This window comes from Puntigrus tetrazona, chromosome 21, assembly GCF_018831695.1.
Source record: "Puntigrus tetrazona isolate hp1 chromosome 21, ASM1883169v1, whole genome shotgun sequence".
Taxonomy (NCBI): domain Eukaryota; kingdom Metazoa; phylum Chordata; class Actinopteri; order Cypriniformes; family Cyprinidae; genus Puntigrus; species Puntigrus tetrazona.
In genome coordinates, this window is record NC_056719.1 from 4,550,684 (window position 1) to 4,578,524 (window position 27,841).

At 38.9% G+C, this 27,841-nt stretch overlaps 3 protein-coding genes and 1 long non-coding RNA gene across 4 annotated transcripts; 2 read left to right on the forward strand and 2 right to left on the reverse strand.

The window, feature by feature from the left end:
- Positions 1-739: 739 nt before the first annotated feature.
- Positions 740-2,982, reverse strand: pgam2 (phosphoglycerate mutase 2 (muscle)). Its single transcript, XM_043222094.1, has 3 exons — positions 2,458-2,982; positions 1,521-1,701; positions 740-1,147 (listed from the first exon to the last, which is right to left on the reverse strand). Exons 1-3 carry the CDS (start codon positions 2,872-2,874, stop codon positions 978-980), a joined length of 768 nt encoding a protein of 255 aa, XP_043078029.1. The 5' UTR covers positions 2,875-2,982; the 3' UTR covers positions 740-977.
- A 692-nt stretch (positions 2,983-3,674) lies between these two features.
- On the forward strand, positions 3,675-6,943 carry nefla (neurofilament light chain a). Its single transcript, XM_043222093.1, is given in 6 exon segments — positions 3,675-3,767; positions 4,095-4,408; positions 4,410-5,276; positions 5,351-5,475; positions 5,559-5,896; positions 5,972-6,943. Coding segments are annotated over 5 exon segments (2,172 nt in total). The 5' UTR covers positions 3,675-3,767; positions 4,095-4,234; the 3' UTR covers positions 6,640-6,943.
- Positions 6,944-8,285: 1,342 nt separating this feature from the next.
- On the reverse strand, positions 8,286-12,847 carry nefma (neurofilament medium chain a). Its single transcript, XM_043221559.1, has 3 exons — positions 11,717-12,847; positions 10,844-10,968; positions 8,286-10,471 (listed from the first exon to the last, which is right to left on the reverse strand). Exons 1-3 carry the CDS (start codon positions 12,743-12,745, stop codon positions 9,097-9,099), a joined length of 2,529 nt encoding a protein of 842 aa, XP_043077494.1. The 5' UTR covers positions 12,746-12,847; the 3' UTR covers positions 8,286-9,096.
- LOC122326582 lies at positions 12,651-27,445 on the forward strand. The gene is made up of 3 exons (XR_006247494.1): positions 12,651-12,789; positions 25,427-25,636; positions 25,748-27,445. It is a non-coding gene; the product is annotated as an uncharacterized LOC122326582 (long non-coding RNA).
- The last annotated feature ends 396 nt before the right edge of the window (positions 27,446-27,841 follow it).

Consider the following 27,841-nt stretch of genomic DNA (forward strand, 5'->3'; position numbering starts at 1 on the left):
GGAATCTGATTACATAATCCAGATAACACGTAATCAGTAAATTTAAAACACACGCGCATATATATATATATATATATATATATATATATATATATATATATATATATATATATATATATATATATATATATAATATGTTTGAATTTATATACATATGTAATAATATGTCTACATACACATATTAACACCGCCTACTATTCCTGCTGTGTAGTTTTTTTTTGTAATATAAATCGCAGTAACACATTATTTTTAGAAAAACGCTTAAATAATAGATTAAATTATATGTTACTTTATGCTGTCAATACTGAAGGCCCAGCCTAAAATTAGTCTTCCTACATAATAGATTAGTCCCTGAACAATGTTGGGGGTACGGTGACTGTCTAGTTCCGACTTTGTCCTTTTCCAATCACAGACATGCACATCCACACATGCACATCCACACACACACACACACCCTTGTCCTTTTGTCACTAGAAAACCTGAGCTGCTTCTAATTGTGGTGCTGGCAGGGTGCCGTAGCCATTATGGGCCGTCTGTGCAGTGGGCTCTCATAGAGAACTATGGCTAGATGAGCCGCCACTGCACCACAGTGTGGGACGGCTGCCAAAATGAACTCAGCAACCTCTTTGGTGTGCCCTTTGGGTCAGCTTACACAGCAGCGCACCGTTCTGCTGAAATCCCTGAATTAATGCAGAGAGGGAAGAAGAGGGGGAGGAATGACTCAAGCGAAAAAAGGAGGTACACAAAATGGTGCTCGCTTTTATTTGCTGTGTCAGAGTGGGGCAGTCCAACACAAGGGGGTTTACAAACGGTGATGAAATGTGAGAATGTTTAGTACGGGGGGGTGACGGTCGCGTCCGTGTCATGTGTTCACTTTCATTCATTTGGTGGCCTTCAAACAGACTTGCGTCCGATAGTGCGCCCTTCGTTTATTTTATGTTTAGGGGTGTTTCAGTCTGCGGGTTTGTGTCAGTTCTTCACTTTTTGACCTTGCCCTGGGCGGCCACAGCCTCCATGGCTTTGCGCACCGTTTCCTCGTCTCCCAGGAACTGCATGGGTTTGATGGGCTTCAGGTCCTTGTCCAGCTCGTAGACAATGGGAATGCCTGTGGGCAGGTTCAGCTCCATGATTGCTGCATCTGACATGCCTGTAGACACAGGTCGGCATCATGTCACACAAAGGTATCAAAAGCTTTGACCTTTCCTTGACCCCCGTGACCTTTACTTCCTACAGTTCCTCGCACTCAAAGGGAGAATGCAGAACCTTTCCGCTGAAAGGTTGTGCCCGTAACAGGAACCTCCTTGTCTCTTCTATGTATGAATGAGGGCTATAAATAGTCCCTGTGTCATCTGGAATCATTGAGGCCTGGTAGTCAAACACATTCTACGTGTCTGTATGCTAAATGTACTCGTCCCTTGACATGCTGAGCTAAGTTGAAGTTCTATTATATAATGCATCACTCACGCGAACTATTACCCTGTATAGACTTTTAACTAAATGCTTGGTGGGATGATACTCACTCTCTAAGTGCTTGACGATGCCACGGAGGCTGTTCCCGTGGGCTGCGATTATGACGTTTTTGCCGGCCTTGATCTCAGGTACAATGACCTCATTCCAGAAAGGCAGGGCACGAGCAATGGTGTCCTTTAAGCTCTCACAGATGGGAAGCTCGCCCTCTTTCAGGCCCTTGTATCGTCTTGACTGGTGAAAGATGGAACAAACATGCAGCCAAGCCATCATCAGTGTTTACATGAGTGACGTAAAAACAGACAGTGTCACTTGCAGCAATGATATATGCCAGAAATGAATGTATTAATTATTTATAAATGAATAGTTTAATATTAATATATAAATGTAAAAATATTATATATAATTATATTATTATATAATATCATATATATTATATATAATATTGCTGTCAAATATTAATCATCATCGTTAATAGCATGTAAAAGTAAAGTTTTTGATAATATTACACTTAAAAATATATTTACATGTATTTACATATAAACATAACATATTTTTAATGAAATATATATATATATATATATATATATATATATATATATATATATATATACATGCATGTGTTTGTATTTATATATATACATAATAAATATATGCAGTATATGTATGCATATGTAAACAAGATTCTTTATTTTGGATGTGATTAATCACTGACAGCACTAATATTTACATTAGTAATATTATGAAAAATTATATTAAATTAAATTATATATATATATATATATATATATATATATATATATATATATATATATATATATATATGTGTGTGTGTGTGTGTGTGTGTGTGTGTGTGTGTGTGTGTGTCCTATTTTTTTATATTTATTTATTATATTTTTTCATAATATGTAGTAGATTTCTCTCATTGTATTTATATATTAGTCCTATTTATTTAATATTTATCTCTAACATCTGATCTCTTTTTCTTACCTCACTAATGATCTTATGATATGGATGGTCCTTATCCATAGGAGGAGGGGGAATATCAAATGACCTGCGCCAGATCTTGACCTGTTCCTCTCCGTGCTTGGCTGCCGTCTCTGCCTTGTTCAGACCAGTCAGACCACCGTAGTGACGTTCATTCAGACGCCAGGTGCGCACTACAGGCAGCCACATCTGATCTGTGACCTCCATGATGGTCCACAGAGTCTTGATAGCGCGCTTCAAAACGGAAGTATAGCACACATCAAACTTCATTCCTGCATCTTTGATGGCTTGAGCACCACGCTTGGCTTCCTCCAGGCCCTTTTCACTGAGGTCTGCATCAAACCAGCCGCAGAAACGGTTCTCCTGGTTCCAGGAGCTTTCGCCGTGGCGTACAATCACTAGACGATGAGCAGCAGCCATTTTGAACGAATATGGGTTTTACTACAGTATTTTCCAGACCAAACCCACCAAACACAGCCCTCCTTGCTGTTGTGCACACACACTCTGTGACAGACAGTAAGCCCTGGGTGCCTCTGCAATGCTCTTTTTATAGCATTCTGGTATGTGGCCTGTCATATATGTCAGATCTATTCTGCTTTGAACCAATCAGAATGTTTCACTATTAGAATGACGGCTGAAGTTACCAACTGACTCTCATGTGAAAGGGGGCGGACCGGTTATCTATCTACTGCTCGAAGGGCAGAGGTCGTGAACAGATTCAAAATAGCAACATGACTTTTAAACTGAGAAGTGTGGAATAAAAGTGCAAAGATCAGAGTAAGCCTTAGACCTCAGAGGCCATCAGTTAACACTGTAGCTTATGTAGAGGTCTCATAATGTATGGCATAGTAAGAGTTTCCAGGCTTTTAAGATTTAAGTATCCTGTTAATCTTTTATTAGCTAGCTATAATAAACTTTTGAATGTCGCAAAGTATTACGTATATATCAATTTAATTAAAGAAATTAATATATGTTTATGCAACATTTAAGCTTGTCTGCTCACAACAAAAACATAGCATGGTCTTATTAAAAAAAATAATTTAGCTTATTGTGAAGTTCATTATTGCTAGTTATCAAAGTGTTGTTAACTCTACTTAAGCACTATTTAGAAATATAAAGAAAACTTCACTTCTTTGTTAATGTGTATCATTTCATATGCACTACCTCTCATATCCAGCAGAGGCGATGGTGTGTTTCCTCAGGTAAAACACTGAAAATAGAGCTGTAACCATTCCTCACTTCTTTTCCACCCCCTCCTCTCTCCTTTCCTCCTCCAGCTTGCCTCTCTGTATCTGCAGTGGAAACTGTGTGTGGTATGTATATGTATTTTATCTATTTACATACCATAATTAAGTTCATACTTAAATTAAATATTAAATCGAGTCACAATGCAAAGCACGCTTTGCTTAGTTTTAGCTTCTTATGCAAGTAATGACCTTGGTGGAAGTCCCAGTGCATATACTTATATGTATAAATTTAGCATTTTGATTTATGATACTTTTAGAGCAAAAATCTCATAATTTCTTAGCAAAATTGTATTATACTCCTTGCACATATAACTGCATGTAGCCTTGCTTTCTCTCTCTCTCTCTCTCTCTCTCTCTCTCTCTCTCTCTCTGCTATTGATACTGCATTGTCAGAGTTTAGAAAATCACTTGCGTCAGAGCTTCTTACTGGCTATATAAGCTGCACTGACTGCGGTAGGAGCAGCAGATCAGTGTTTGAGGGCTGATCGAGCTGACTGTGGTACTGAGGCACAGAGCAGCTTGTCCTTGGAGCCATGAGTGCTGTTGGGTTTGACCCCTACTTCTCGTCCTCGTACAAGCGCTGGTATGTGGAGAGCAGCCCCCGGGTTTCTCAGCGTGGTCGTTCTCGCACCACTTTCTCCGTCCATCCCCCTTCTCTCTCCTCAAGCCGCCTCCATTATGCCTCCCCCGGGAGGACCTCCGGGACTGCTGCTGAGCAGCCCTGCCCGGTCTGTGGACATGGACATCAGCCACGCCGCCCAGGTAAGCTCAGAATTCCGGGCAGTCCGAACTCAGGAGAAGGCCCAGCTGCAAGAGCTCAACGACCGCTTCGCCGGTTACATCGAGCGTGTCCATGAACTAGAGCAGCAGAACCGTGCCCTGGAGGCTGAGCTGCTCCTGCTCAGGCAGAGGCATGTGGAGCCTTCCCGCTTGAGGGGCCTGTACGAGCAAGAGATCCGTACTCTGAGAGCCGCCGTCGAGGAGGCCCGCATGGAGAGACAGGCTGCTCTGAGCCACCGTGAGAGTATGGAAAATGCCTTACAGAACCTGCAGGCCAGCTACGAAGAAGAGGTGGTCGCCCGCGAGGACACCGAAGGCAGGCTTCTAGAGGCCCGCAAGGAGGCCGACGACGGCGCACTGGCTCAGGTGGAGCTGGAGAAGAAGGTTGATACGTTGCTAAATGAGCTAGCGTTCCTGAAAAAGGTCCACGAGGGTGAGATCTCAGAGATGCAGGCCCAGATTCAATATGGAGCCCAGATTGCCATTGAGGCGGAAACCGCTAAGCCTGATCTGTCCAGTGCCCTGCGTGACATCAGAGCCCAGTACGAGAAGCTTGCAGCCAAGAACATCCAGTCAGCAGAAGAATGGTTCCGTGGGAAGATGGGCCACCTGACGGAGAGCGTGGTGCATCACACTGACGCAGTGAGGAACTCCAAGGATGAAGCCGGAGAGTATCGCCGCCAACTTCAGGCATGCGTCCTTGAGATCGATGCCTGCAAGGGGCTGAATGAGTCCCTGGAGAAGCAGCTCAGGGAGGTGGAGGACAAGCAGAGTGCAGAGATTGCAGCCATGCAGGTTAGTTCTAGCAGGCACGATTTTAGTAATTTAAGTTCGCAAACCATTATTTTGACATCCATCCTTCCCTGCAGGATACAATCAGTGACCTTGAGGATGAGCTTCGAGCTACTAAGGGCGAAATGGCGAGATACCTTAAAGAGTACCAGGATCTTCTGAATGTCAAGATGGCACTTGATATTGAGATAGCTGCTTACAGGTTGAACGACTAATATAAAGTCAGATTTTTAGATTCATGTCATTGCTTCTGATTGGCCACATTATTTTTTTCTGTTTTTGCAGGAAGTTGCTTGAGGGGGAGGAGTCTCGCTTCAATGTGGGTGTAGGGGGATTGGTTGGGGCTTACTCTGTTGGTCCTGTTTACTCCCGACCCATGTTCTCACTGTCCACCCTGAGTTCTGGTGCCCCCTACCTGCTTGGATCTCGCCTAGTTAGTGCATCCCTCTCAGCTGATGAGGCCATCATATCCAGTCAAGCTCAAGAAGCTGCTGCCAGTCCCACCAAGGAAGAAGAAGAAGAGGAGGAGGAGGAGGAGGAAGAGAAAGAGGAAGAGGAGGAAGTAAAGGAAGAGGAAGCAGAAGAGAAGGAGGAAGAAGAGGAAACAAAGGAGGAAGAGGAAGGTACAGATACTGTTAGCGTAATTAGACATTTTAAATACTGTCAAGAAGTGTTTTACTAATTACGTTTTTACACAGGTGCTGAACAGGAAGAGGAAGAGGAAGCCGGAGCAGAGGAAGAGGAAGCCGGAGCAGAGGAAGAGGGAGCTGCAGCAGAGGAGGAGGAGGCTGCTGCAGAAGAAGAGGAGAAAGGAGATAAGGAAGAGGAGACTGAAGAAAAGGAAGATGTTAAAGTAGAAGAAGAGGAAGGAGATGAAAAAGAGGAAGGTGGGGCAGAGGGAGAGGAGGAAGAGGGAGAGGGAGAGAAAGGTGAGGAGGAAGTGGCTGCAGAGCAGGATACTGAGACAGAGAAAAGTGAGGAGAAAGCTGATACAAGTGCTGAGAAGGCCAAAGAGGATACAGAGGCAGACAAGGAAGACACTAAAATAGAAAAAGACAAGGGAGAGAAGGAAACAGAGAAGGAAAAAGTTGAGCCTAAGGCTGAAAAACCCAAAGAGGAAGTCAAACCTGAACCAGCCAAAGAGAAAGCCAAAGAGAAAGCCAAGGAGAAAACCGAACCTGCACCTGAACCAGAATCAAAAGTTAAAGGCAAGGAAGAGCCAGAGAAACCCAAAGCTAAGGAAAAGACAGAGCCAGAAAAGCCTAAGGATAAAGGCGAAGGTGAGAAAAGCAAGAGTGAGAAAAAGGAAAGTGTGAAGCAGGAAAAGGGAAAGGAGGAGGCAGAGAAACCCAAGGGGAAGAAGTAATGAGTTGGATCTATAAAAGCACAAATACTAGTAGCCTGACCTGCTTCTCTAGTTCTCCTTCAGTCTGTACCTATCAATATGCCTTGATCGATGGTGCTCAGAGCATTTGAAATCACAGTCAACTTTATCAGCTTTTAAAACATAATGATTGTCTGATGTTACTGAGATGATCTACATATATGAGAGAATGTATGCTTGTGAAGTAGATTATATTTTTGAATGAAACATCAATATCTTGCAATAGATTGTAAAAAGTGAATCTTTGCTGCCATGCAATAAAAACATGCTTCCTGATGATCAAAAAGATTTTCTGACTTTTTTCTTGACATTATTTGTGGGTGTAATCATATTTAATAGTTTCCCTACTCAGAAGTTCTGTAATATCTGCTTAGTTTAAGAAATGCCTTGAGATATATTAAGCAAATCTGAAACTTTAATATGAAAGGTATGAATCTGTAACATATTTAAGAGTTATAAAAAAGGTTGTGGATTTAATAAAAAAAAAAAGATGGAAAAAAATTGGGAAAACTCTAAAAATTGAAATTTCTATGTCTAATTTCTAATAAAAAGTTGAGACATTTATTAAGAGATTCACTCGTTGTGTGATCTTGTTTTTGTACTTATAAATTAAGTAAACCTTTATTTGTATAGAACCATATAAAACAATATTTTTGAAAGCACATATGTATACAAGCATATATCAGGAGATAAAATTGTCATAAAAATTATTTTATTATAAGAATAAAAAAAAGAGTACATATATGTGTCATATGGGAATATTTACACTTTTCTGAATGTGTTAGTAGTACATTAGATACAGTACAAGATTATACAAACTGCTGCAGTACTGAGAATATAGTTCTCAAAACGTGAGTCGTCTGTGGCAGTTTTAGAGAACTGCCATGGGCTGAATATATAAATAATTCAGAAAATATTTTTTTAATAAACAGAAAATACAAAAACACTTTAATTAATGCAGTCCAATTTTATTTTTTCAATTATGGATGATCAATTAACATCACCGATGCCTTGAACAATCCATTATGAATGTTGCAGTGTTGTATATCTCTGATGGTGCATTCTCGACCTGCAATGCAGCAGCATGTTCATTTAAATCTTCACATACAGCTGCTAGTTTATGGGCAATTACTGTCATGTTGAGATGTTTCAAAGCCAACAAAACATTCAATAAAAATAATGTATATGTCAATGTGAATCATTTTAGGCAGATCTTTTAGTTGCAAAGAACTAAAATGTCATTATTCTCTCATGAAGAGTCATCGATACTGTCACTTTTTAGTCACCTGACCTGCCCAACAGTTAAAGGGAGTGTCTTTTAAGATGGATTTTGTCTTCTTCCAAGTAAACTGATAGCACTTTTAAAATGTATTTTGCACTAACTAAAAAATTAGGCATATATATAGCACTTAGATTTTAGTTAAGGATATTTAGAATTCCTTCATCTTCTTCACTTTTGAACTTGATGACTGTTTGCAGCATAAACCCAAACACTCTGGAAATCACTTAACAGTGCTTATATTTTAACTATAATATATTTTCATCAAGTATGCAAATGTATAAACCACTCTCACGAATAACAAGCAATCCAAAAACCTGAGGAAAAAGACAAGACAAGACGAAGTAAATAGTGTATTTTAATATGGTGTTTATTGAGCAAATGCTGCTGAGAAATTCATTCAGATGAACAAAGACATGGGACTGCAAACGGTAGCACCTCATTAACGGTAAGTAGTTGAATTCAAGTCAATCCTATGCATACAAGAATGCATGTGCGCATTGACGGGTTTATTTTCAAACGCACTCTTCAGGTAAACATAACTGACAACTGTAAAAAGCATGTTTAAGGCTAAGAGTTTCTTAGTTGCTTTATGTACTGAGTGTATATGACCATGGGCTATTTTCACCATCGTCTTCGTCCTTTTTTTACATTTTTGGCTCAGTTGGTGTCCTCGCGATAACATTTATAAGGCTACTTTTGTCAGAACGCATGTCTCTACATCCCTCGTTGCTCTAATTCAAAGTAAATGTCATTCCCCGCCTTTCTGCGCGTCATTTGTATTACTGTCATACATAGGGTGGTTATTTTTCTATCTCAAAAAAACGAGGAGCGCACTCCCCCCTGAGCTGGCATGCAGATGCCACATTCAAGTGACCGCCCCCCTTCCCCAGGTATTGCAATTTGAACGAAAGTGAAAGTGAGTCCCCGGCGTCCCGGACCGCATATGCAGCAGAACCCATTTAAAGCTATCACTCAACATGCATTTTTTAGCTTGCCGCGTCTTATGGCTTCTCTCTATGCTTGTTTTTGTTTCAGTGTGGTTAATGTAATACATCTGTTGAGCTTTATGATTTCTTCGTTATGTTAGTTTTGTGTTGATTGCTTGATATGCTTCCTCCCAGGTTCCTCTTCCGTCGGTTATAGCTGGACGCTAGGGTCTAATCTGCTTCGGTGGCTTTCACTACCTGCTTCTCCACCGTTTTGGAGACCACCTTCTCTTGGACGGTTTCCTCCACCTCCTCTCCTTTCTCGGTGACGGTAACAGTTTTTGTGACTTGCTTGACTCCACCTTCCCCTGTGGTAATGGTCTCCACCGTCTTGGTGATCACCACCCTCTGGCTTGTTTCATCTTTGGTTGGGCTCTCGTCCACTCCGTTAGAGATTACCTCCTTCTTATCAGACTCTTTCTTCTCGTCTTTCTTGCCCATGTCTCCGTTCACGGTCGCATCTTTCTTTTTGTCTTCTGGCTCTTTTTCTGGTTCACTCTTTTTAGCGGCTTTCTCATCTGCTGGCTTTGGGGAATCTTCTTTAGTTTCTGCTTTTGGTGCCTCTGACTTTGGGGCCTCTTTCTTGGGTGGTTCTGCTTTAGGTTCTTCTTTTTTAGGACTCTCGGTCTTGGGGGCTTCCTTTTTTGGAGCCTCTGTCTTAGGTGTCTCCTTCTTCGGGCTTTCGCTCTTTGGAGATTCTGGTTTAGGTGTCTCTGTCTTCGTTTCTGTCACAGCTGTTTTCTCCTTCTCAGATTTGGGCTCCTCCTTCTCCTCTTTCACTTTCTTGTCTTCCTTTGATACTTCTGCTTCTACTTTCTTCGGCTGCTCCTTTGCTTCTGGTTCTTTTTCACCAGGTGATCCTTTGTCGCTACCTGCATCTGCCTCATCTTTCTCATCACTCTCTTCCTCTGCTTCTTCTTCTCCTCCGCTAGTCTGTTTCTCCTCTGCTTTCTCACTCTCAGCAGAGGCCTTTGCCTCGGGTACATTAGTTTCCTCTGCTTCCTCCTCTGCATCGTCCTCTTTCTTTTCCTCCTCTCCCTCCTCTTCCTCCTCTCCCTTCTCTTCCTCTTCATCACCCTTTCCAGCTTCTTCTTCTTCTGCTTCTTCTTCACCTTCCTCTTTCTCTCCCTCCTCTTCATCCTCAGCAGGTGCTCCAGAGGCTACTTTGGCTTGGCTAGAGGCAACCACCTCCTCTTCTGCTTCTCCTTCTCCTTCACCTTCTCCTTCTCCTTCCTCTTCACCTTCACCTTCCTCTTCTTTCTCACCTTCCTCCTCACCACCTTCTTCATCCTTACCCTCCTCCTCCTCTCCCTCTTCTTCTCCTTCTTCTTCTCCCTTGTCTGCGGACAACTCTTCTGCCATCTCAGCCAAAGCCTCATCCATCTCAGACTTCTCATCCTCCACCCTGGTCTCCTCGATGATCTCTTCTACAAACTTGTGTTGCACTTTAAGCTTTGGAGGCTCACTTTTGACCTTGGGGCCTTTGGAGACGGACTGGCGATATGGGAAAGTGCTAAAGTGGCTCTCCTCTCCTTCAAGAAGTTTTCTACATAAAGCAAAAAGGCATAAAATTGCAATTTAGGCTTTTTTAAATTGAATGTGAAGACATTTCTATAAAAATATGTATGGCTACATAATTTGCCAAAATACAGATTAAGTGGTTTTTGTTGCATAAAAATAATATATTTTCCTATCCTCATATTTGCATTAATAAATATTTCATTAATAATGTGTCAAATGGTAATTGTAAATAAATATGGCATATAATATTTCAATAATAATAAAATATCATATATTTATCAAAATATGAAATCTAATAATAACAATACATTTGCTTATTTTTAATAATAAATGATAATGTAAACTAATAAACAAAGGTATTTACAACATACATATGCAAAATATTTCCCAATCTTACCTGTATGCAGCAATCTCTATATCTAGAGCCATTTTGACATTCAGGAGGTCTTGGTATTCACGAAGATGCCGTGCCATCTCCCATTTCGTGCTCTTTAGTTCATTCTCCAGCTGGTGGATGGTTTCCTAGTGCATCAGACACAATATTGTGAAAGTTTAGTCAAATAAATCCGTTGCTAAAGGCAGAAAGAAACTGTTGTATTCTCAAGATAATCATTTCTTTATATAAATATGTTCCTAGCATGCTTCAATGTACTTTTTGTTTATATGATTCTAATCATCACCAATTAAATTACAAATCACAGTATCACTGTATGGCTTCAAGGGCAACCACTAGGTGCATTCAGTATATGTGTATGAGGTGATTTCGGGACACAGCCAATGAGCGAACCCTGCCTCTGCTCTGACTCAGCAAAGAGCGGGGAGAGACTGCATTGTGGGTGTCTGCCTCTCCTTAACCCTTTCTAACACCATTCCACTGCACCTATGATGTAATGAAGCATCATATGCAAATCCTCTTGTGGATGACCAGTCAGTTTCTCTGCTTTTCAAAGTAAGCTCAGAGGAAAAAGCATTACACAGCCATGCAGACTTCACTGTGACTTGATTTCATTATCGGTGATAGCAGCAGCACATTCGAAAAGCCGTATTGATTTACGATGCACTACAGTACAACCGCAGCAAGGCTGCAATAATTGATCACCGCAATATTCAGAGTAGCGAGTTATCTGTAGCAACTGAGCAACACTATTTTATCAAAACTGTACACATATTACTATCTTTCAACTTTAAAGCACTTTTTACAATGCACGATCAGTCTTGCATAAAAAAACTCACTTGTTAAAAGGGTAGCCTATACTTATTGTTTATGTACCTGAAGGCTGCCAAGGTCATTGTTGTGTCGGTCCTCTATGTCGTTCAGCTGCCTCTCCAGAGACTCTTTGGTTCCTCGGACAGACTCCAACTCGATGGTTTTGGACTGTAACTGGCGGCGATAGTCTGCGATCTCGTCCCGTGCGGATTTGATGGCGCTTTTATTTTGCTCGGCGGCCTCCGTGAGTTTGGAGTAGCGGCACATGAACCAGTCTTCCACCTGCTGGAGGTTTTGCGTCGAGTGGCCCTCCAGCTGCGTGCGAATCTCCCGCAGCGCTTCGGTGATATCCGCCTTCTGGTAGTCCCTCTTCTCCACGGTGATCTGCGACGCTTGCACCTGCGCCAGCAGATCGCTGATCTCCTCTTGGTGGTTGTTGCGGATGAAAGCGATCTCGTCCTGCAGGGACTGCACTTTCTTCTCTAGCTCGGCTTTGACGAGCGCTGAGTCACCCATGTCCTTCTTCAGGGCACGCACTATCGCCTCCGTCTCTTCCCTGATGCGCGCTTCCTCGTCGAAGCGGTCCCTGAGGCGCTGGATGTCTTCGTCGATGTGCTCGGTGTCCAGATGGATCTGCGCCTTCTCGTGATGGATCTGCTCCAGCATGGAGCGCAACTCCTGCAGCTCTTGGTCATAAAGTTCGCCCAGCTGAGACTGCGACACCTGCTTCTGCCGCAGTGCCTGGATCTCCGCCTCGATCTGCTTGTTCTGCTGCTCCAGAAAGTGCACCTTGTCGATGTAGCCGGCAAAGCGGTCGTTGAGTCCCTGGAGTTGCTCCTTCTCGTTGGAGCGCTTGTAGTCTCCGTTGAGGATGGAGGTCTGGGTGTAATCGAGGCTGTCGGTGGAGCTCAGAACTGTCGAGCCGTAAGCTCGCGCCACCGGGACGTTGAAGGTCCTCTTGTAGGAAGAAGAGCTGGGGCTTGCCCGCGACCAGGTCTGGGAGCGGAACCCGCTGGAGGGGCTCGAGTAGCTCGTCCTGGTGTCCATCACCCTCCGGTAGGGGCTTCCTATAGCGTCTATCGGATAACTCATCCGGACGGACGGGGTGTGAACGTGCAGATGAACAGAAGAGTGAGGTAAAGTAGTGTATAGGTGCAGGGTGTGTGGCTCTCTCAGCGCTGGATAGCCGCTCTACCTGCCTTTATATACTCCAGGCGCTGTTGCGAAAAAGCTCAGGCTTGTTTTGACTGGACCATTGATCCGACGATGTGGGAGGGTCCTGTTTGCTACACTTATCTTTATCAGTGTTTCGGCTTCCTGGTCACGCTTAACTAGTGCTCGGGAGGCTAATCCAGTGTGCGGTTTACTATAAAAATAACTTCCAGAAACGATTTATGTTCTAAAACTTAACTTTTAAAGTCTTTTTGGACTGAACACTAAAGCGTGTGACGCATTTGTGGTGTTTAATGCAGGTTATTCACGATCAGCAGATCTACTCGCGTTTTAAAATGAGTCAAAAAATAAACATGTACGCTTTTGACAAACCAATACGAAGCCATAAAGCTCCATTATTCGCGCTACATGCGAAACGTTAAAATGCAGTTTCTTACTGCGTATATTAATAGATATGTTGGTTTGGATAGAATTGCATTGTGGGTATGGGCTACAGTTACGGTCGACGTGACATCATTGGTACTCTGGACAGAGTCTGAGCACGCAGCCCAATCACTGACTGAGCGTCTACAGTCAGCACCAAGGATAGCGGCCGTATCTGACACAGTCAAGGGCATTCAGCTGCACTGTAGTGTCCTGATCCTTCTATTTCAAAACGTGACATTGCTGAATATTTGAAATGAAGTGATACTTAAAATGATAACAATTTCTTACAAGAAATAACCGAGCAGGAGTTTGTTTTCCGGTGTTCCATGCACCGTAAAAACATAGGAATCTGCGGAACCGTACTATCTGTGGAATAAAATAAATGTCTTTATTCAGTTTAAAATGTTGAGGTGGCATGCAGTTCTTGAAGGTTTTGCTAAAAACGAGCAAGTTGGTAAATAATATAGTAAGTTAACAAAATAAATAAATTAAAATAAATCAGTAAATCAAACATCAAAATAAAAAAGCAAAAATCAGTTAAAACATTTTAAGTTATTTATTTGATCATAGCATCTTTTTAAAGTGTTATATTCATTTAAATATATTTCAAATACAACATCATGCAATTATAATTATATATTGCCAAAATGATATCTTAATGTTTTAAATTATTCAAATAATATAGTCATAATGTATATTTTATTTACATTATATTATTTTATTGTATGCTTCTTTAAAGGAATTCTGTAGCACTGCTCTTGTTTCTGCACAACATTATTTGCTGTGCAGTTCTAACTTTTAAAAAATAAATAAATTAAAAAAACAACACATTCTATGCATAGAAAGTACTATTACCTTTATTTGCTTCACACGGCCAGGCTTTGAATATACAGTATATGATCATCTTAAAGGCACGACAAATCTACTTATATAATCTCTCTTTTTCTAATGAAACCTGAGCAAATTAAGTACAGCTGTAAACAGGCTCAAAATGAAAAAAAAAAATTAAAGAATCCACATTGCTTTTCAAAAACATTTGAAAGTTTTGGTATTATTGTTTTCTATCTGAGTGTACATTTATAAGATGCTCGTAAGTAAAAGTGTTGAGATGGTGATTGATCCAGAGCTGCAGCTGCTGTAGATAATTCAACCATTTGTAACTGTGCAGCCAAAGTCATTTTGACCTTACACAGACATCTAGCATTAGCAACCGCTAATTTCCCACATTTCCGATTGCTCAGCACGGAGTTTAATCATATCACCAAAAATTCTAAATGATTCATCGAAATGTTCCACTCCAATCCTATTGAACCACGAGAGGACGATGAATTTGTCCCTCTGAGAGGACTAAAATGAGATATTTCCAATTAATTACCGGCCTTATTCTATTTGCTTTGTCATTGGGTTTGCGTCCGAGCATTAATGCGTTGCCGGATTTAGCCTGTGAGCAATCATTCAGAGCAGCGGCAGAAGAGCTCCTGAACTCATTGACCTTATGTCTCTACGTTCCGGCCCCAAGTAAAGACCATCCCTTCAAAATGTGCAAATCATCCCTGAGGAGCAGGGCGTCTGTCGCTCAAGGTGCTTTTGTGGCCATGCAGAGCAGTGCGGTTTAAAATTCAATGCAGGCCACCAGTAATGCTGCAGAGCACGCCCTTATACAGTACCAGCCTACTGTGATGCATTATTGGAGATCCAGCTATAATGTGACTACATTACGGGCAGCTGAGCTCCAAATCAGTATGACAGCGATGAGGCACGTGCGCAGAGAGAGAGTGATTTATTAATAAACAACGCTTGAGGGAGGTATGCGGTGCATTAGTGGAGGGAGGTGAACAGTCACGTTAACGAAAGGGATCAGATGGGACCTTGTCGTGGGAATATGTTCGGTGCAAAACCCACGCCCCAAAAAATGAGTTGCAAACCTAAACTCTGGTGCAAATGCAGAATAGCAATGCTGATTTAAATCTCTTGGGGATACTGTTGTTAAATCAGCCCTGAAGGGATTCTTCTGCTCGGTTCCTTCCCCTGGCGAGACCGGATGACTCAGCAGTAATCTGCAGACAACGTGAGAAGCGCTTTATATCTGAAAGCTTTTGTGAAATACATTGGTCTGCGTAATTCGTGACTCATTCAAGGACTCAACTGAACGTTTTCCATTCCTTGCCCTCTCGGTGTGTTTTTCTGCCTGGCATATTTTATTCACGAGAGCGAGAGGAAGGGTTAATGCGTGTGCGCTGGCACTGAAAGTGCGTGTAAGCGATAGAGAGACCCCTGCTGGTGTCTTTTTAGCTTTGATTTATGGCCGTATTCTCATCAGCCCCCTGAGGTGGTTAGCAGAAGCAAGACGTTGGGAGTCAGCATATCGATGTGGAAGCAGAGAGCAGCATCATATGAGCGGAGAGCCTTAACGATCTGTGTCATGGACAAAATACAATCCTCGTTAGACACAGCTTTAACATCATGTGTATGTAATCATGCAGTCGGAGCACTTGAGGGCTGGTGAAATAAAAAAGTGCTTTAACTTTATATTTGCATATACAAGGCAAGAGCGAAACAGCAGTAGATGTTATAAGGGTGGTGAGTAAAATGCTGTAAATCCATGAGGCAGATAATAGCATAATAAACACTACATTACTTAAAGGTTTAAGTCAGTAATTACAAATTAATTTACAATTTTATGCAGCATTAAAGGATGCATTGAATGACTCACAAAGTGACAGCAAAGATATTTACAAGCTTACAAATGATGTTCATTCCACATTTTCATATTGATGTTCATATTAAAATGATTTCTGAAGGATCGTGTGACTCTGAAGACTGGAGTAATGTTTTTTTTTTCTTTTTCTGTGGAACACGAAAATAGCTGCCAAGTCTTAAAAAAAGCATACAAAAATATTTTTGAAATGCCAAGGAGCCCCAAATATGATCATACGTAAGGGTCTCATTCTAAAATTTAAAAGATATATTTTTTTTGCATACAGACCTAATATTGTCTAAAATATTAACTTTCTTTTTTTAAATTATTTTTCTCTAAAATTTTCCACGTACCCCCTAGCATTTCTGAGGAATTATACATTATATTTGTGTTCTGAAGTCATATGATTAATTTGTGTAATGCCACATTTTACAGGTTTTGCTGCCCATGTCCTGCTCTCTCTAATCAAATTTCATTTAAAGGGACAGTTCACCCAAAAAATGAAAATTCTGTCATTAATCACTCACTTTCATTTTGTTCCAAACCCATAAGATTTTTGTTCATCTTTGGAGCACGGATTAAAATATTTTTTGATAAAATCCAAGAGCTTGCCAGGAAAGGCAGCAAGAGTATCAGTAAAACAGTCAATGTAACATCAGTGGGTTATCTTTAAGTTCACGAAGCCATGAAAATTCTTGTGCTTGAAGAAAACAAAAATAATGATTCTTCTTTTCCAAGTCAGTCTGAATAAATAAGCTTACCACTGATGTATGGTTCATTAGGACAGGACAATATTTAGCTGAGATATATAACCTGAAAAATCTCATTTAAAGTTGTTCTAATAGATGATGTCTATGAAGGGTCAGAAAATAAATAAATAAAAAAAAAAAAAAAAAAAATATATATATATATATATATATATATATATATATATATATATATATATATATATATATATATATATATATATATATATATATATATATAATTTGTGTTCCGAAGATGAATGGATGTACTGCTTTGGAACAGCATGAGGTGATTAGTGTGAGCCATGAAAGAATTTAAATTTTTGGTAAACTCAGCATAACAGAAACTCTTGTGTCAGATTAATATAACATCCAAATAATTACAAATATAAGGAGTTACATTTCAGTCTGTTCCTTACATAAAACATCATATGGCTTCATAAGACTGAAATGTACTTGTTGAGTGTGGTCAATGCCATTTGTGTATGGAGGATAAAAAAAAAAGATTCTCCTTTTGTGTTACATTTTTGTGGTTCAATTTTGTAGAACCAGTGCATTTTTTCAGGCTTCTTTGAAGAGTATCAAGTAAAAAAATAGTATACAGCTTTTGGAACGACATAAAGGTCAACAAACAAAGACAGGATTTTCATTAATAGGTGAACTATACCTTTAAAAAGAGCAGGCAAAGGTGGCAAGACTCTGACAGCCGTTATTATCACCGAATCCTGGATCATCAGCTCAGTTTTCTCTCTCTCACTCACTCACATCTCTCTTGCACTTGGGTGTCACAACCCAAACGCATTTGTTATATCTGAATGCTTGCTCAAACTTCCCAGGAGAGGGCTTTTTATTAAACTAAAATGACGACACCAGAAACTGTGTGTTCATTTAACTCATCCCCAGGAGCACGAACGACTGGTTGCATTTTTCCTCACAGCTATCAGATGCACTCCCTGACCCCACGCCTACAATGGATGAACGGCACAAATTATATTTTAAAGCAAATACCAAGGCAGAGGAGTAGAGTTTAGGCTATGGCTGTATTTCAGGGTTGCCAGATCTCAGATAGTGGGTGCAAATGCATTAGTCTGTAGGCTGAGTCACATCTCCCTCACGGGCATCATCAGGTTGGAGGATGTGATGATGTCATATAGAGAGAGGGAGGGTGTGTGTGTGTGTGTGTGTGTGCATGGGGGGGTGCATATGGATAGAAAAGGGAGGGGTTGCCCAGTATACGCAGTTTATCTGCAATGCATCAGCAGCTTCCTCATGCCTTTTCCTTCTTCCCTTCCTCTCTTTCTGCTGATCATACTTCAGCTACTGCTAATGCAATATACGCCTGTACCCCAATTAATATTTTCCTAGAAAATCGGGCATGTTTCTATTGCATCTGCAGATCAGAAGAAGTTTAGCGTTTTATTTGTGTCTCAAAGTTAGCTTGGTCTGTGGGTGGACCCCTCGGTCACGTGACCTAACCAACCAATCCAAACTTGAGTCCTTCATCAGGTGAGAGCGTTCGAGGGGTGTCATCGCATCACTGATGTCCGTGTCGACAAATTGTCCCTCTCAGGGGACACGAAAGGAGACCGCTTACCCTTCATAGATTAGATTAGCCAACAAAAGATGACTTTCAGCAGAAAAGGACCAGGATGCACGCACACGAATGCGCTTGTATGGACTCTCGCTGTCTTATCCCTGATATACGCGACTGTCTAAATGATGCTGTAACTAAGTTGTTTTTGATTGCACCTCTCTAAATGCTTGTCTCCATATGACAGCAGTTTTATACACTAATCAGTCATCGTGTCATAGGACTGCGGGGAGGCTTGCTTTACTTTTTGATGAAATGACTTTATCCAGCGGACTAAAACAAATGATAGCAATAAAGCATTGATAAATGGGAGGGAGAAAGCCCGCGACATAAAAACGTCTCTGAGACGTCTAGGCTTATAATCACATTCTGTCACACATGCTGCTTTGGGCCCCGTTGCTGTGTGTGTTGTGTAGTTATTCCTACTTGGACTGTGAGCCAATTCTTTGGGGCATTTTATTATGCAGAACTAGTTCTTAGTTCTCTGTACTATAAATATAGATCTGAAAGATGGATTTGTTGCATCATTTGCTTTGCAGTTTTGCCTTTAAGTCTTTTCCTATGCCTCTCTCTCTTGCAAATTCAGCATAATGTTATTACTATTCTCAAATCAACTTAATTTCAGCTTTCCTGCTATGGATTTGTTGTAGTTTTTTTATATATGTAATACCATTCTCGAGTTGTGTTTTTCTTTTTTTCTTTCTTGAAAGAAGTCTCTTCGAGGCTGCATTTATGTTCAACAAAATAGTAATATTTAAAATCGTATTAAAATGCGAACCAACATTTTTTTTAATTATTTTTATTTTAATGTTTTGTTATGTCTTCAGTGTCACATGATTTGCTCTGATGTGTGCTGAAAACAGTTGCTGGTTAAATAGGTTTTTTTTGTTTAACTATGACTTTTCCCTCAAAAAAGTTCTAATTTGGTTCTTATTAATAGTTAGTAAGGTAGTTGTTAAGTCATTGGGTAGGATTAGGAATGTATAAGGTCATGTAGAATAATGTATTAATATGTGCTTAATTATTGATAATAAATTGCATGCTAATAAGCAACTTAGAAACCCTAAAATAACATTTTCTAACATTAAATGTCTTTCAATGAATTCGTCATAGCTGAATGAACTATTGCTTTCCTTCAAAAAGAATAACCAACCTTTTAACAGAGTAGAGTATAGCGTTTTATATTACATGAATTTTATTATTATACATTTACATTGCAATGGAGACAAAAGCTGCATCTGGAATAAATGCCAAAAAAGTAAGTTTACACCCAGGGATCAAGATTCGAACCGCAACTGTTCCGAATGCTGAAAAAGAGCTGAACATGTTCATTTCTGATGTTTCGGTGTAGGCCTCTTATTCACTGTAACTGTAATACGAGGCCATGTTTTTATTTATTTTGCATCGAATAACCCATGAAATAGTGCAACTGGAGAAGGTTCACAGATAGCAGGTGCTTGACCTGCTTGTCAAAGCTGCTGTCTCTGCCAGGATCAAGTTCAATACATTTGTCACATAGACGAACACAGGTCTAAAAACTCGACTCGCTGTCAGCCGGCACCAACTGTGACCTCTTACATACAAACCGCCTGTACAGCTAATAAGATTAATAATTCATTACACTAAGAAAATGGATGACCTATTGATTAAACAATATAATTAATTTGTTTGACTCTTTAAGAAATCACAAAGGAAGACATAATAAAACAAGAAGGTATAGGGATCATAAATCTTTCATTCTTTTGTTTTAAACAGCTGGAGGTCCTGTGACTATAAGACTATATGTGACCACAGACTATAAGCAGATTCAAATACATATAAAGCAGACAAGCATCTATGCAATAAAACATAAAACAATCGATTCCTTACAGCAAATGAATATTACATCATTTTACGATGTTAGTAGTTAAATGCTGGGTGACCCATACTTAACATATTCATAAAGACTGCGATCTTGGACTTTGGTCTAAGATAATTGTTATCTTATTAAGTTATCTAATAAAATAATCAATCCACAGCATACACCTGAAAACAAATATTTTACATTGCAATATAAATATTAAATTCTGCTGACATAGTTAATGTTTTTGATAGGTCTACAGTAGAGATAGTTTCACAGCGGACTCACGGGAAATAAACAGGAAAATAACAGTTTTAATATTGCCAAAATAATCAATTAATATAAAGGAGCTGTACGGAAAGCAATGTGTCATTATTCAGCTCGGTTTGGTTCATTTCAGATTTAAAGACTGTGAACAAGTATCGACTCTTTTGGTGAATAGAACGAAAAGATCTGAATCAGAATGTTGTTTAAAGAAATTTATATGCAAGTAATTAAACTGGCTATAACTGTAATATTATATAATATTTAAGGCATTTTACATGTCTAACATGTCCAAAAACGTTTTGTGACCACTGTATACTATTGCACTGCATTTATTGTTCACCCCATGTGCTATGCACTTTTATGATGTCCTTGATTGTATTGAGCTGTGTTGCACTTTCTGTATGTATTATATTGTGCTGTGCTCTACCATCCTGTGCTTAACTCTGCTGTGCTGACCTGCCTTGAAATTCTTAAAGAGCTGGCCTCGGGACAAAATACTGCAAAATCTGTCACTGGGACATCACCCTTTCAAAAAGGGACTTATTTCTTCTTAACTGATGCTAAAGGTACATGTTAAGGTAGCATACATATCAGTGACTAAATGGTACATCTTCTGTACTTCTGTATATTTTTAGGTTTTTCTATATACTCCCTGCCTGCCAGCAGCTTCTAACTGCACTTAACAGAACAGACTATTTCCCCCACTTTCATCTCAGTAATTTGTTTTTTTCTTAGCCAGAGCCAATTAGATAATGAATGTTTACACAGGCAAGCTCAACATGCCAGGAGTTTCTGAAATGCGCTTGGACTCTCTTCTTCGACTTCCCAAGCTTTTATGCATAAAAATGCTGTCAGAATTCAAAACACGCTCATATCCGTGCACAAAAGATCATTTTGCAGTATTTCCTGAGTGGGAGGGGTATATGTGTGAATTAGATCACTGCAGATACAGCTGAGGGGGAAGACACTGAATTTTCTATAGGGTGATGACACTGCTGGACAGGTACTGTATATTTACATTCTCTGTCTCCTTCCTGCAGGCGCAGTATCTGATATTTAATCAAAAGCTGTAATGCAATGCTGTCTTACCTCGCGGGGTGAAGGAGATATATGGATGTGATTAGTTTTATGGCAGCGAGGGGCAGGCAGCCCGTCTCACTGCAGCCCTGAGTCGCACCCAGAAACCCCGGCCGGCCCACAGTAACATGCTGCTTAAACAACAAATAGAATCAGAGAAGCATGATGTGATTTAATGTGATGTGAGTCACGCTGCAAAAATGAACCACAGATCAACTTGGCAACTATTGATATAGTTGCAAATGCAAATAAAAGTTGTGGTTATGACATTTTATTAGGCTACTTCATAAAATAGCCTTATATATATATATATATATATATATATATATATATATATATATATATATATATATATATATATATATATATATATATATATATATATATATATATATATATATATATATATATATATATATATATATATATATATATATATATATATATATATAGGGAATATATTAAAATGCTTTATATGCTTAAAATATGCATTATATACACATCCTAAATTAGTTACAAGTAAATCACGGTAAAGACTTTGGATGATGAAATTGGATGTGAATCAGATTCAGAGAGAAGTGAAACCTGCTGCAGTCTGTCAACGATAGCCTATAGGTCTTTGCACAACGAGCATTTGCCTGTTATAAATTTTTTTAAATTAAATTCCGATTGGGTTCGATGCATTAGGATCTGCATTTTTGCATCAATAGCAGGAATTTTGATAGAAAAAGTTGACAAATAGGAATAAAAAAACATAAAAACACATACAAAAAGTTTGCACTCTGTGTGCAAGGACTTGTTTTCTAAATATACACTCTGTGTGTCTTTTTTTATACATAATAAAAATATGCACTTACATTTTTAAGTACACAAAAATGTTAAATTTGGGTGCGATTAATTATGACTAATCGTTTACCGGCACTTGTGGAAGGACTGATTTAAATTCACTTAAATTAAAAGTTGTGTTTTTAAAAACCTCTTAAATTCAAATATATATCTTTCATTACTGTGATGTTAAATGGCTAGTTTTTACAATATAAGTGTATTATTGTGAAAAAAAATTAGTTGACAGCACTGATATATCAAAATGTTATTATTGTAAAGTGTTACGTTTTGCATTATTTTGTATAGTGTAGTGAATCCCCTGCATAGGGACCCTGTGATTTGATGCCCAGCTAGGGTTTCTGCTGCTGTCGGCTCTGGACCGGCCCGGTCTGGGATGGGGGGGAAATGTGCTGCGTCCGCAGGCCCACTAGCTGATATCCGATGTGAGATGAAGGTGTAATTGATAATGGTGCAACCTCTTTTCTGCACTGCAGAGCTGCTTTGCTTCCTGTGTGTTCATCTGAGCGTGTGTTTGTGTGTGTGAGGTTTTGTTTTGGTGGTGCTCTGTTACATTCAGCTTCAGATAATGCTGCCCTCTGTTGGGCAGCGAGAACACAGGGGCACTATAGTGCTGACTTGCAGACTTGAAAAATTCTGCTGAGACAGCTGCATAAGTGGAGAACACACCGGCTTCATCTCCAAAATTGTTTCTCAATACAAAGCTGCATATTTCTCATAAGAGCCATGGCTATAGAGCTGTCCGTGGGCTATGAGACGATTTGAGGTGACCTTGGGAAAATGCATGCTGGGTAAGAATGGGCAGAGGGAGCAATATTGCTTAGTGGAGAACATGCGAGAAACTGAAAGGGAGACAAAGTAAAAGAGTTCAGTTATTCAAATGATTCAAAAGAGAATTCAAAAAGTGATTGATGAACTGATTATTAAGTGTTGTTATGTTGTTCCATCGCCTTTCTATGATGCTCAGTATGGAGGTACAGCCTCAATTTTTCTTCTTCTTCTTCTTTTTTTTTGAAGAAATCCCTGTGTAAATCCATTATTTAGGTTTTTCAGTGAGAGCAATGATAACAATAATAACAAAATACCTTATTTTAATTTCTGATTGCATAAAAATATTTGTATTTAATATATATTTATATTAATCACCCTTAATCATTTATTACGATTTTGCTAATTGTTGTTGGTTTTTGTTACAGCCCTCAGTAATATTTTTTTATATATTTTCTGACATCATGGAATTCATCTGAGACATAGTAATAATATTATAATAACAGCAACAGCATGATATTTTGCATTAATTGAGGTTTTTCAATCATATTTATAATTTTTATTATTAAATAAATATAATATTATTATTTATGATTCTGATAAAAAAAGTTGTAAAACAAAATAAAAAAACATGTTTATATTACTTAGTTATTCTCCAGTGCTAAGCTAATAATAATAATAATAATAATAATAATAATAATAATAATAAAATAAAGAAAATATTTTCTTCATAGCGTTTATCTGAGTCAAAATAATAATAATAATAATGTTGAATTATGAAGGCAAGTTATCAGTCAGACGAGTTATCAGAAGAACATCATAAGTTTCAATGGAAGAGCATCTAACAGTCTGTACGAAAGCGTTCACATGAACAATGTCACATTTATTTAGTAAAAATCATAAAGCTTTGTGATTACTTTTTTTGAATCCTAGATTTTCAATGTGCTCTCAGACTCTTGTCTGCTTTGACCAGCCTTTACATTGCATCACCAAAGAAACGCGTTAGAGTTCTGAAACACAAGGATATAAATAGGAGGAGCTTTTTCAAATGTGAAAACTTTTTTTGCTTTCATCCCACATACTTTGCCTGCTGTTTAATTCACTCTGCGTTGCTTCGAGATCAAAGACACGGCAGTATCATAGGCCATAGAGCACTTCTCTATCCTCTCTGGGGAGACGAGCTTTGTGCTCCTCCTCTGAATGCTGTGCTGTGAAGAACTGTGCGTGCTTCTGTTAGTCATGGTGCATTTGCTGAACCTCAAGAGATCTGCCCAAGTCCTTGATGAAAAGCCCTTTGCGAATGTCCCCCAAGCAGCTCCTGCGGTATGATGAATGCAGGAATCCAGTCTGGTCTCTGCAGATTCCTCTCATTAAATATTTAAAACTCTAAACGCAGCTATTAGTAATCGAGATACACAAAGCTTCCTGTTTCCTTACCAAACCCCTGTGCTGGTAAAATCGCAGCAGTGTTGCGGAAACCTTTAGAATTTCATGCCACATAGAAAAACTATTGCAGAGCTTGAACAAAATCACATTTCCATTGGGAGATCTGCTCCTTGAGATTTGACTCCGCCTACATTCTTTGATGATGCAATATCTTCGCGTTGAGTGGTAAAACAATATAATCTAATTCTCTATATAATTCTTCATGTTTTTTATTGTTATCAAACAAACTTAAATTTCTTTAGCGTAATATGCATTCATTCACAGTTTGTCTTTTTTGTGTCTTCCACTTTTGCTTGTTAAATTGAACTAATTTAATCCCTCAGACCTATAAACAGCATAAAGTACATTTTGAATGCATCCTGAAATCTTAAAATATATCATTTAACCTTAATATTGTGTTTTTGCATACAGTGTATGCAAATCCACGTGTCTATGTTTTTTTGTTTCTTGTTAGAGATATGTCTATGATTTCCCCGATCATGTATATATTTATATGTTATGCAAAACAAAAACAAAACTAAAATCAATATAGTCTTAATTTCTAGATAAATAACAAAAACAGTAATAATAATTAAGCCTTAGACCTCCTTTTTAAATATGGATGAGTATAAACTATTTATTAATTTATATATGTATAGTATTTGTTAAAGTATTATTCTCCAGTGGCATGCTAGTTTGTGTTTATTCATGCAATGTTCAATACATAAAGAATCAATCAATAATTTTCAATAAATAAAAAAATGAATATTTCCGGTCATCATTCCGGTTCATCTGAGACAATTCCTCATTGTAACGAATGTTTCATAAAAGCTTTATTCAAGCATTTTCTCATAATTTTATTATATGTTAATTTTTGCTCATGCAGTTTGAAATAATAAACGTGTTTCTTTCTGTAAAGTTCCCTGTGACGGAGCGGCCAGGCTCTCACCCACCACCCAACCACATCCGTTTCAGGAACTCCTGGACTCACTAAGGCGCTCCATCCATCAGTTTCACCGTCACCATCACCCACACCATCAGGACCTACACTGAAACAGACATGTCAAACATGTTGGGAAGGATATGGACACAAGGAATGTCCAGAGCACCTGTCACCCAGTCAGTCAAGGTATAAGAGCCGTTTGTCCGATGTTTATCCGGTCTCGTACTTACCAAGTGGACTTTCTGACTTTGCTCTGCAATAGCTCTTACTCTGACTTACTTCCTGTGTTCCACCTAGTTCTCCAAGTGTCTCCTGTGTCTCTCCCAGTCCCCGAGTATCTCTGGTGATTCTTCCAGTGCTCCGTGTATCTCCGGCGATCTCCTGTGCAGACTGTGCTCCTCAAATCGTTCCTGAAAGGCAAAGAAACCCTGGTGAAACCTTCTGCTGTTTAGATACTCACACGTCTCAAGTCCAGTCTTCATTTCCTCACGTGTGTCAATAAACGTGTGTGAATATATATTTTACCTACCTTCTGTGTAAAGTCCATTCGGTTACATTCCCTTTTATATACATTTTTTTCCGATTAATAACTTTTTTCAATAATATTTTTCATGTATTTTTTTCTCCATGCCATCCTAATTTTAATTACTTGTGAATGCAGTAATTTTGCCATTGCTTTACTTTTTAATATATTTTACTTGTGTTTCATTTATTACATGCATCTGTCTCGTATTGCACTGTATGCAAATGGTTAATGGATCCCACAGAGGTGAAAGAGGTCACTGAAAATCATCAATAAGCAATTAAATGCTCATTAACTGTTGACTTAGAGTTGTCAGTTGCAGTCTTTTCACAGCAGTACTGAAGTGTTAATACAACCTCTTCTCTCTCTCTCTCTCTCTCTCTCTCTCTCTCGAATTTAATCCGTTTTATCTCCTCTTTTACATTCAGTGGTTCCACTGGGCCTCATTTGTTCACCATCTAGCATTACTCCCTCTCCTCAAATTCACAGCCAACGCCCAGCTTCTGCAGTACTGCAGTCTCTCCTTTTCCAAAAGTCTCACCCCTCCTCTTGATCACTCTCTAGTTATCTGCAGTGAGGAGGAGGGAGAGGAGGAGAGATGCCGTGAGGAAGAGCACACCTCACGACTCGCGCTGCTGCTGCTGCTGCAACACACCCAAGGATCACACGACGGCCTGGCAGTTCATCACAATTCATTCCATCGACAGTCACTTCGGCTCGCAGAGTCTACGTTTGCTCATAACTCTCTCTCTCTCTCTCTTTCTTGCATGACTGTCCTCCCTCAGGCCCCTCATTAATCAGAGCTCTCTAACCCGTTGCCCTCTCACAGGAGAGACAGCATCAAGACCTTGGTTCTTCAAGCTTCTTCAAAACTCTTGGGAGGTCCTCTGTAAGCTGGCCCATAACATTGCAACAGATTTGTCCGATCTAATCCTTACTAACTTGCATAAAACATTAAACAAGACTAAACTGCCTTTTGCTGCATAGAAAATAGCATTTTAATAATTCTATCCCGTTTGGTATAAGAAGAATGCCTTGATTTTGTTTTGAGTTACTGAAGGTTTAACTTACATGAAACTTTGAATAAGGCTGAACTGCATCTTCCTGCAAATGATTCATAATACATTACTTATTTATATAATGTAAAAAGATATAATCTGTGACGTTTTTCTATAAGGTATCATTTGTTAACATTAGTTCATGTGTTACCTAACATGACTGAACAATGAACAATACATTTATTACTCTATAATAGTAATAAACTAGTAATCTAGTTACATAATAAAAAAATAGATTTGTTTATTTTTTGTTCATGGTAGTTCACAGTGCATTAACTAATTATTAATGTTAACTAATTATGTCAATTAATTAGTAAATGCTGAAATAAGCATATTATTGTTCATTCTCAGTTCATCTTAACTAATGAACCTTATTTTAAAATTATCATATAATCGAATCCAGAATATATTAAACTAAATTAATACAATTGTATAAAAAATTTAATATAATATGTTTATGTTACATGTAATATTATATTATATATTAATACATTAAATATATATATAAATGTAATTATGTTTTATATTTTTATATTTTATATTAATTAAATGTTATATATTATTCTACATATAGATAACACTTTTAGTGAACAATAATAGCATTCTCTTTTTTTTGCACACATATCCAAATATATGACTGTATTCTGTAAAAAGAAATAAGCAAACATATTTCACTTTATAGTAACTAAATCCTGCTGGGAGGTTTGGTTAATTGCTAAACTCAGTACTTGATTACATTTATTTTGTAAATTTACTGACTTTATTAACTTGGAATAACAGGCTACAGGATTTTTTTTCCTATCACAGTTT

Coding starts and splice junctions, on each gene's coding strand:
- pgam2 (XM_043222094.1), bottom strand. CDS start 2,874: ATGGCTGCTGCTCATCGTCTAGTGATTGTACGCCACGGCGAAAGCTCC. Junction 1,702..2,457: donor ATCATAAGATCATTAGTGAG/GTAAGAAAAAGA, acceptor ATCTTTCACCAG/TCAAGACGATACAAGGGCCT. Junction 1,148..1,520: donor CATCGTCAAGCACTTAGAGA/GTGAGTATCATC, acceptor CTGTGTCTACAG/GCATGTCAGATGCAGCAATC.
- nefma (XM_043221559.1), bottom strand. CDS start 12,745: ATGAGTTATCCGATAGACGCTATAGGAAGCCCCTACCGGAGGGTGATG. Junction 10,969..11,716: donor ATGACCTTGGCAGCCTTCAG/GTACATAAACAA, acceptor CTGATGCACTAG/GAAACCATCCACCAGCTGGA. Junction 10,472..10,843: donor ATAGAGATTGCTGCATACAG/GTAAGATTGGGA, acceptor TGCTTTATGTAG/AAAACTTCTTGAAGGAGAGG.